General features: G+C 38.5%; 1 protein-coding gene across 1 annotated transcript; it reads right to left on the reverse strand.

The window, feature by feature from the left end:
- Positions 1-4,019: 4,019 nt before the first annotated feature.
- Positions 4,020-4,956, reverse strand: LOC105488791 (olfactory receptor 5P4-like). Its single transcript, XM_011753221.2, is given in 3 exon segments — positions 4,020-4,654; positions 4,657-4,758; positions 4,761-4,956. Coding segments are annotated over 3 exon segments (933 nt in total).
- Positions 4,957-9,906: the final 4,950 nt, after the last annotated feature.

Consider the following 9,906-nt stretch of genomic DNA (forward strand, 5'->3'; position numbering starts at 1 on the left):
CAATCATCTAGGTTTTAAGCCCTCCCTAACATGCATTAGGTATTTGTGTTAATGCTCTATCTCCCCTTGCCTCCCATCCCCCGACAGGCCCTGGTGTGTGATGTTCCCCTCCATCACATGAGATGATCAATGAGAAAAATGTCCATATTTTCTCATTGTTCACCTCCCACTTATGAGCAAAAACATGCAGCGTTTTGTTTTCTGCTCCTGTGTTAGTTTGCTGAGAATGATGACTTCCAGCTTCATCCATGTCCCTGCAAAGGACACGAATTCATTCTTTTTTTATGGCTGCGTAGTATTCCATGGGGTATATGTGCCACATTTTCTTTATCCAGTCTATCATTCATGGGCGTTTGGGTTGGTTCCAAGTCTTTGCTATTGTAAATAGTGCTGTAATAAACATACACGTGCATATGACTTTATAGTAGATTTATTTATAATCCTTTGGGTTTATACCCAGTAATGGGATTGCTGGGTCAAATGGTATTTCTGGTTGGAACATTTATTTCATTATTGTGAACTTCTTAAAAGAAAAGTACATGACGCATACAACTTCATTTCTTTAGTTCATAGCCTAGTGCTAGGAATATGAAAGATATTACATAAATATTTGTTGAATTAGAGTTAATATTTAACAAATAAATATTTGTTGAGTGCTCACTCTGTACCAGACACTGTGCTTTGAGCTGAGGATAATTAGGCCAGCCTCCCACATCACTATTTTGCCCACCCACCAAAGTTTGTACAACTGTACTTCCAACTCCCAGTGGCCTGTTAACTCTTATCTTCTTTATGTCTCAGTTTAAATTTTGCAAGTGAAATTTTCCTTGATCCTCACAAAAGATATCATGAAGAATTAGGGCTGAGAAAAAAAAGCCAGAGGCTGGGGCTTTTGACAGTGTAGCAGGATGGGCACACAGAGGTTGGGGGTCAAAGATGTCAAGGCAGCTAAGACTCGACAGACCAAGATCCTGCAGAGGAATAAACTGCAGATAATTTAGTCTGAAATGTGATGTGTAACTTCCCATTAAGAAATTTAACTACTCGTAAGCTGCACTGGGCTGGCAGAATATCAAAACACTAAGCAGGAAGCAGCCTGTGGGAGGCTGAAGATCTGAGCAGATTTCAACCTTCTGAAATGCTGATATGATAGAGTTTGATAAAAATACCATTTAAGATGGAGGGGACTGAGAATACTCCAAGCTTTTATGTGAGGCTCGTAAAGTGCTGCACCTTACCTGGAAATAAGACCAGCCTTGATGTGTTGCTGAATTCGGTTTGCCAGTATTTTATTGAGCATTTTTGCATCAGTGAAAGGGAGTTTATTAAGGAGAATTGATTCACACGATCACAAGGTTAAGTCCTACAATAGGCCATCTGCAAGTTGAGGAGCAATGAAGCCAGTGGTGGATCAGCCCGAGTCCCAAACCCTCAAAATGAGGGAAGCCCACAGTACAGCCTTCAGTCTGTGGCCAAAGGCCCAAGAGCCCTTGGCAAACCATGAGTATAAGTCAAAGAGTCCAAAAGCTGAAACACTTGGAGTTTGATGTTTGAAGGCAGGAAGCATCCAGCATGGGAGAAAGACGAAGGCCGGGAGACTCAGAAAGAAAGAGTGTCAAATTCTGGGATTCAGAACACAAAAACATGTGTCCACGAACATAAACCACATTCTCTAATATCAACTCTTTCTTTTCTACAGACAATATTTTGCTCTCACACATACCTTCTCTTTTTTTCATTCTTCAGTTGATTCAGAACTTGGGAGGGGAAAATGAGTTTAAATATAAATCCTCTCCCAAAAGGACTGTAACAGTGCCAGATGCAGCCATACCCTCTACATCTGTGTGATTGAATTAATTGAGTCCCTTAGAATTGAAGAACAGAGGACAGATTTCTGCATGGACTTATCATAATCAATTGGGAAGCACTTAATTCTCCAGACAAAAGAGACTTAGATGAGGATAGATTAATATATGACATATATTTCTTTTGAGAGAAGGAAAAGGAGGGAGGGAGGCTGAACATTTAGACAGGTACACAGTGAGGGCCACACCAAGTCTGTTGGAGTACTAGTCCTCACAAGAGGTGACATTTGTGAGGTGATCATATTAAGAAAAGAAACAGAGGAGAAACAGTTTGGGGAGAAATATGATAAATCCGGTCACAGCACGCTGAGTGTGAGGGTCCTAGGGAAAAGGTCAATGAAGTCTATCTGTCCTCCAAGGAAGGTTGTATTTGGAGATAGGAATACTGTTAACCACATAGGGGACAGCTGACCCCACGGGAGAAAATGAAGTCTCCCTTGGGTTCCATGGGGAATGGGGATAAGGACAGAGATCTGAGGATGTACCCTGGACAAGAGTGAAGTGTGGAGGGTGAGATGAAGAAGAGGCTGAGAGAAAGAGTCCATGAAAACCTTCAACCACCAGAGTTCAGTGTTCTCACCATGATGCTAAGATGGCTCTTTCTCAGACTGAAGTTACACCTTTGGGTGCCCTCTCTTTGGAAAGGGCCACATCTGTGCTAACATTAACCCCAGAATTATTGCATTGGGGGGATTATAGGCCCATAATTAATGCAAGTAAAGAGGTATAAACAGGGAAACAGGACCAGAGAAATTGCACAATATGACTTCTAGACAGAAGAAGAGAAGATTTCCTTGATCTGGTCAGTGAAGAACCCAGGAATGGGAGGTTGGACTGTAAAATGAATGGTCTCTCCCTACTGTCTTGGGATCTGTATGACATCATTACTATACTAATAATGCAAATATATTAACTAAAATGTTAATCAGAAATTGTTGTGGAAGAAGCACTGGAGGGAATCAATGTAGAGACAATTACCTTAATCAGACTGGGTCACAAGCCCCTACAAAAAGGAAAGTTGAAGAAGCAGTGATGATGGGCACCTTTTTGAGAGACACTGTAAAAATGTGTGGCAGATATATGTTTTGCCTGGATCATAATTTCATGTCTCCTATCTATAAGCTGTTGGTCAAAGAAAGTCTCACTATCTAAAGAAACGTTTGCTTTCAAAATCCAACTCTAGTGCTCATCTGTTAAGACTTCATTTATAAAAAGAGTTAGCTGACGTTTATTCAGAGTTTCTTCTGTGCTGTGTGGGTTGTATCTCTTAATGGCCAAATACAGGAATCATAATTTTTGCTCTGGCTTAAATAAAAGAAAAAAAATAGAAGCTTTTTGACTCTCAGATTGCCATTTTCAAAAGTTTAAACATCCATGGACCACAGCAGAGTAGGACATTTAAAGAAAGTAACCTGGACTGCCTGACTTGTTAACATTACCATTGATTACACATCTATTGGAAATTCCTTTCCCAGATGTTGTTTTATAAGATGGGATTTAGAAAAAGTTGATCTTTGAAATATGTCTCTTTGTGTCTCTATTTAATTAGAACTCTGTAATTGGTGAATGGGGGACATCTCATTAGAAGCTGTTTTCTGAGGTATTCTTACCTTGACAAATCCATGTTTAATTTGATTCCACGCTGGGCGCAGTGGCACATGCTGTAATCCTAGCGCTTTGGGAAGCCCAAGGCGGGCGAATTGCTTGAGCTCAGGAGTTCAAGACCAGCCCGCCCAACAGGGTGAAACCCCGTCTCTACCAGAAATACAAAAATTAGCCAGATGTGGTGGTGCGCACCTGTAGTCCCAGCTAGTCAGGAGGCTGAGGCAGGAGAATCGCTTGAAACTGGGAGGAGGAGGTTACAGTGAGCCGAGAAGAGATTGCGCCACTACACTCCAGCCTGGGTGACAGGATGAGACTCCATCTCAAAAAAAAAAAAAAAAAAAAAAAAAAAAAAAAAAAAATGACTCCAGCAGATGTCCATATAAATTACACAATTACCTTTGTACATGGAAGTAAGCATTGGCCTTCTATATTTATACAAGCTCTTCACTATATAAGTGATATAGTCAATGACAAATATAAATAGAATATTAAGCGCAAATGTCTCCCAAATCATTGGTTTTGTTATTTATGGATTATACCTGATTTAATTCAGGGAAACCAATGTGTTCTTGCCATCAATTTTCTCATGGCCTCTTTCACCTCCTTATTCCTAAGACTGTAGATGAGGGGGTTCAGCATGGGAATCATCACCATGTAGATCACAGATGCCACCTTGACCTGATCCGCTGAATAGCTTGACTTGGGCATCACATAAACAAACAAAATGGTCACATAGAACAAAGTGACTGCAGTGAGGTGGGAAGCGCAGGTGGAGAAAACGTTCTTCCTTCCCTCAGTAGAGCGCATCTTCAGGATGGAGCGGAGGATGTAGATGTAGGACATGATTATGGTAAACAGCGTGCTGATAAGGACAGATGCAGAGGAGATGGCAGGGGATATTTCAGCAATGTAAACATGGCCACAAGAAAGCTTCAAGTGTGGGAAGAGGTCACAGAAAAAATGGTTGATTTTATTTGGACCAGAGAAGGACAGGTTCATCGAACAGCCTGTAAAAGACGAAGCGTTCATGAATCCACCCAGGTAGGAGGCTCCCAGTAGGAGGAGGCAGATGACTGGGGGCATTTGGATGGAGTAAAGCAGGGGAAAGCAGATAGCTACATAGCGATCGTAGGCCATAGTGGCCAGTAGGAAGCACTCTGTGGTTCCAAACATGACATCAGAGCAAGCTGTGCTATACAGCCCGTGACAGGAATAGTTGTTTTCTCTCTTAAGAAACTGATGAGCATGATTGGTGTAACCGATGTGGAATACTCAATGTTCACAAAGCCAAATGGCTGAGAAAAAGGTACATTGGGGTGTGAAGCTTTGGGCTGCTTTGGATTAAGAGGATTATGCTATTATTTCCCACTATGGTAACTATATAAACTGTTAGAAAAACCATGAAGAAAATGGCACATAGCATAGGATTGTCTGTTAATCCCAAAATAATGAACTCTGTCACTGTTGTATTGTTTTCCGTCTCCATCTATCCATTTAACAGTGCCTATTAAAACCAGACCAGAGGAAATTAAGTTGGTTGAAATGACCCCACAGTTAGTGTATATGCCTAAATGTGATCTTATTCAATTTTTAATATGGTAAATTTGCCTTATAAAATATTTTGTGCAGACAAATTTTCCTTTCAGATTCCATAAAATAAAACTGAAGACTCATCTTGGGATCCAGCTATTTTACCCCTATTTGTATACTTTAGAGTAAGTCTAATCACCATGTGCACAAGAGATACATAAATGGATGTTTACAACAACATTTATTAAGATAACATAAACTGTTAACATATTAATAAATGTTCATAGAAAAGTCAACTCTAGGCCAGGCATAGTGGCTCATGCCTATAATTCCAGCACTTTGGGAGGCTGAGGTGGGTGGATCATTTAAGGTCAGGAGTTCGAGACCAGCCTGGCCAATATGGTGAAACCCCACCTCTACTAAAAATACAAAAATAGCCAGGTGTGGTGGTGGGTGTAATCCCAGCTACTTGGATGGCTGAGGCAGGAGAATCGCTTGAACCCGTGAAGCGGAGATTGCAGTGAGCTGAGATCATGACACCGCACTCCAGCCTGGGGAGACAGTGAAATTACCATCTCAAAAAAAAAAAAAAAAAAAAAGTCAACTCTTAATTTTCCATGCCCATCTCAAATGTGTCTTTCCCAGTGCACTCTATCTCAGTAAATGCTGCCTCGAGTTATACAATTAATTGGGCCTGAAAATTGACTTTGACATCTCTTTCTTTCTGACTTGCTCCTTTTCATAGAGTGAAAATAACCACATCCTTAATTATAATAATTGACAACAAGAGCTAGATGATGTCTACATTTAAGATGAAGAGGTCAAACAATTTTTATTATTGTTGAAAGTTAAACATCCTAGATATTTTGCAAAATATCCCAAGACTTATCTCCTATACCATACCTTGTCATACATGTGGGATTGTGTGAAGCAATAAGAAAAACCTAGGTATCATTATGAACTAGGATTAAATGGAAAGTGAATAGAACTATTTGGGAATCTATTTAGGTACATTTTAGTTTCACCAGTTCTAACAAGCAGCTATAGAGAAACAAGAAGTGTGAGAATATTTGATGGGTGCTGGCAAGTTAAACAAGTAGGGAAAGAAGTAGCCAGATAGAAAAGGTAGGAAGTTATATTGAAAAAAGGATTAACTGGCATTTCAAAATGATGGTGCCTGTGTTCAAAATACAGCACATGATCAAGGAAAGGGGAGAATAGATAAGTCATATTCATTCTTTCCCATGACTCTGATCTAAAGATCAACATATTCTTTAGAATAATTTGCTTTGTCTTCAAGAAAGCCTACGTGAAGAATAATTAAGGAAACGTACATACATAATTATCAGCAACCATGCTCTTACCCAAACACATTCTATCAAATTTCATTCAATCTAAATTACATGAGAACCATGACAACAGTATGCTCTAGTGTAAATAATACTAGGATTGTGTGCCTGAATTATTAAATTCTGGCTTTTTTTTATATGTACAAGCATCCAAACCAGATGTGAATTTAATATTTTTAAAGAAAATAAATACATAAAAGACACAAACGTTTTCAAAGTTGAATATAGTTGCCAGCATGGAAGACAAAGTGACCAGCAGAGACACCATGGACTTTACAGCCATGCAAACCTGGGATCAGAGTTTTTAGTTCTGCCTCTCACAGTCTGGAATCACAGGCAGGTTACAAAAACTTTCTGATCTTCTGTTTCCTTACCTATAAAAAGAAGATAATAATACATACTTCATATGATTCTTGTGTTAAAATATACAATGTGGGAAAACACCAAGCACTGTTTACACAATAAGTAGATGTGTAAAATTACTAAACATTTGCTTGAAATAACCTGTTTCTGGTATGAATAAAATAATCAAATGTTCCTTAATCCTAAAATATAAGTATAAACTCGTGATACATTTATTGTAACACTGGAGATAGATTCAAAGGAATTGTTATCATACATCAAGGCCATATTTAAGTGAGGTTTGGGTCATCTGGAACATTATTTACTTCAATTGTAATTACAAATTAATCGCTTCACTTGTTTTGGAAAATTACATTGAGAATCCATTGGGACAAAGAAATTATATGTACACATCTATTGGGACAGCGAGATAACCTGTCCACGTGATCATATAAAGGCTTATGAATGCAGTATTTTCTACACACCCAAGGATTCCATGCATTTTTAAATTCAGTGATTTGAAAAAAAGAAATTATAACATTTCACTATTACTGAAGTTGAGCTTCAGATCAACATGATTAATATGGTTGCAGCAATTTGTGGCACTTCTGAAATGTGGCTATATTCAGTGGCCGAAGTTTTAATGTCACTTAGGTTTAGAAATCACCTTGGTTTGCCAGTTTAGTTTACAAACATGTATAGAATAGAATTGCAGTATTATTTTCAGCATGATGAGTAGCATACACTTTTAAATAATTATTTGCGCATTCCACATCTTACATTTATAAGATGTGCATTCCACATCTTATATTTTCTTTCTTGTTCTAGGACACTTGATACTTGGTGGTGGTACATATTTCTCTCACCTCTCCTCATATTTCTCTCACCTCACCTCTCCTCATTGCCCACTCTAATCCACTAATATGTGTGCATTCCAATAGAACAATGGTGCCTACACTAAAATTTTTTGTGACTTTGTCACATACAGTTGCCATATTGACTGGCAGGTTGCCATGGCACAACTGACTCTCATGGTGTTCCTAAACTATGGCTACATAACAGAACATTCTCTAGGTTGAAGGCCAAGTTCCTTTGGTCTTGTCCTTGAAGAGCCCGTAGGTCAGCCCCTCCACATCAAGAGGACCTAACTGCTCAAACATATATGGATCCAATTTCCTTATTTTGCATGTGGCTTTTCAGTTTTATCAGCATCATTTGTTGAAGAGTTGTCCCCACACCGCCCCATTGGCTAGTCATGGCACCCTGCACAAAGATCATTTGAGCATATATGCCTGAGTTTATATCTGGAGTTCCTGTCTATCCTTCTGTTTTCCATCTGTCTTTATGCCAGTATCATACTATTTTAATTACTGTAGCTTTGTATTTTGAAATCATGAAGTGTGATGCCTCCAGCTTTGTTCTTCTTTCTGAAGATTGTTTTGGCTGTTTGGGGTCTTTTATGGTTCCATATGAACTTCAGGATAAATTTTTCAATTTCTGTGAAGAATTCCATTGGGATTTTGATAGGGATTGCCTTAAATATGTAAATCATTTTGTGTAGGATGGACATTTTTAACAATATTAAGACTTCCAATTCATGAACACAAGATGTCTTTTCATTTGTTTTTGTCTTCTAAAATTTCATTCATCAGTGTTTTGTATTTTCAGTCTACAAGTTTTTCACTTTCTTAGTTAAATTTAAACCTATGTATTTCACTCTTTTTGATGTCTTTGGAAATGGGATTATTTTCCTGATTTCTTTTTCTGATAGTTCATTGTTAGTGTCTAGGAAAGCAATTGAATTTATGTGATGATTTTGTGTTCTGCAAATTTAACGAATTCGTTTATTAGTTCTGATGGTTTTTTTGTTGAATCTTAATGGTCTTCTACATACAAGATCGTGTTGTAGGCTTACAGAGATAATTTTACTCCTTCCTTTTATATTTTAATGGCTTTATTTCTTTTCTTGCTTCATTCCTCAATGTTTCCAGTACTATGTTGAGTAAAACTGGTAAAAATGGACATCCTTGCCTTGTTCCTAATCTTAGAGAAAATGCTTTTAGTTTTTCACCGTTTAGTATGATATTAATTGTGACTTTATAGTATATGGCCTTCACTATGTTGAAGTAAATTATTTCCATAGCTAATTTATTGAGAGTTTTTCTCATGAAAGTGTGTTGAATTTTGTCAAATGATTTTTCTGCATTTATTGAGATGATTCTTTTTTATTCTTTTTTTTTTGAGGCAGGGTCTCACTCTCTCCCCCAGGGCTGAGTGCAATGGCGCCATCACTGCTCACTGCAGCCTCTACCTCCTAGGCTCAAGCAATCCTCCCACCTTAGCCTCCCAAGTTACTGGGACTACAGGCATGTGCCACCATGCCAGACAAATTTTTTGTTTTTTCTAGAGATGGGGGCATCTCACTATGTTGCCCAGGCTGGTCTTGAATTCTGAACTCAAGCAATCTGCCTGCCTCAGGTTCTCAAAGTGCTGGGATTATAGATGTGAGCCACCATGCCCAACTTGGTTTTTTTAATGCTTTATTCTGTATCACATTGGTGTATCACATTGATCAATTTGTATATGTTAAATCAACCTTGCACTTGCATGCCAGAGATAAATTCTATTTGTTTATGGCATAGAATTATTTTATTTATTTATTTATTTTTTAGACAGAGTTTCGCTGTTGTTGCCCAGGCCAGAATGCAGTGGCATGATCTCAGCTCACTTCAACCCTGCCTCCCATGTTCAAGTGATTCTCCCGCCTCAGCCTCCCAAGCAGCTGGGATTACAGGTGTCCACCACCACGCCCAGCTAATTTTTGTATTTTTAGTAGAGACAGGGTTTCACCATATTGGCCAGGCTGGTCTGGAACTCCTGATCTCAAATGACCTGCCTGCCTCGGCCTTCCAAAGTGCTGGGATTACAGGCATGAGTCACTGTGCCTGGCCAGAATTCTTTTTTTCTTTCCTTTCTTTCTTTCTTTTTTTTTTTTTTTTTTTTAATGTGCTTTTGAATTTAGTTTGCTAGGAATTTGTTGAGAATTTTTGCATCTATGTTCATCAGGGACATTGGAATGTAGTTATATTTTCTTGCAGTGTTTTTGTCTGGCTTTGGAATCAGGATAATGCTGACCTCATAAAATGAATTTGGAAGTATTCACTCTTCAATTTTCAGAAGAGTTTGAGAAGGATTGGTGTTAATTCTTCTCTAAA

Source organism: Macaca nemestrina, chromosome 12 (assembly GCF_043159975.1).
Source record: "Macaca nemestrina isolate mMacNem1 chromosome 12, mMacNem.hap1, whole genome shotgun sequence".
Lineage (NCBI taxonomy): Eukaryota > Metazoa > Chordata > Mammalia > Primates > Cercopithecidae > Macaca > Macaca nemestrina.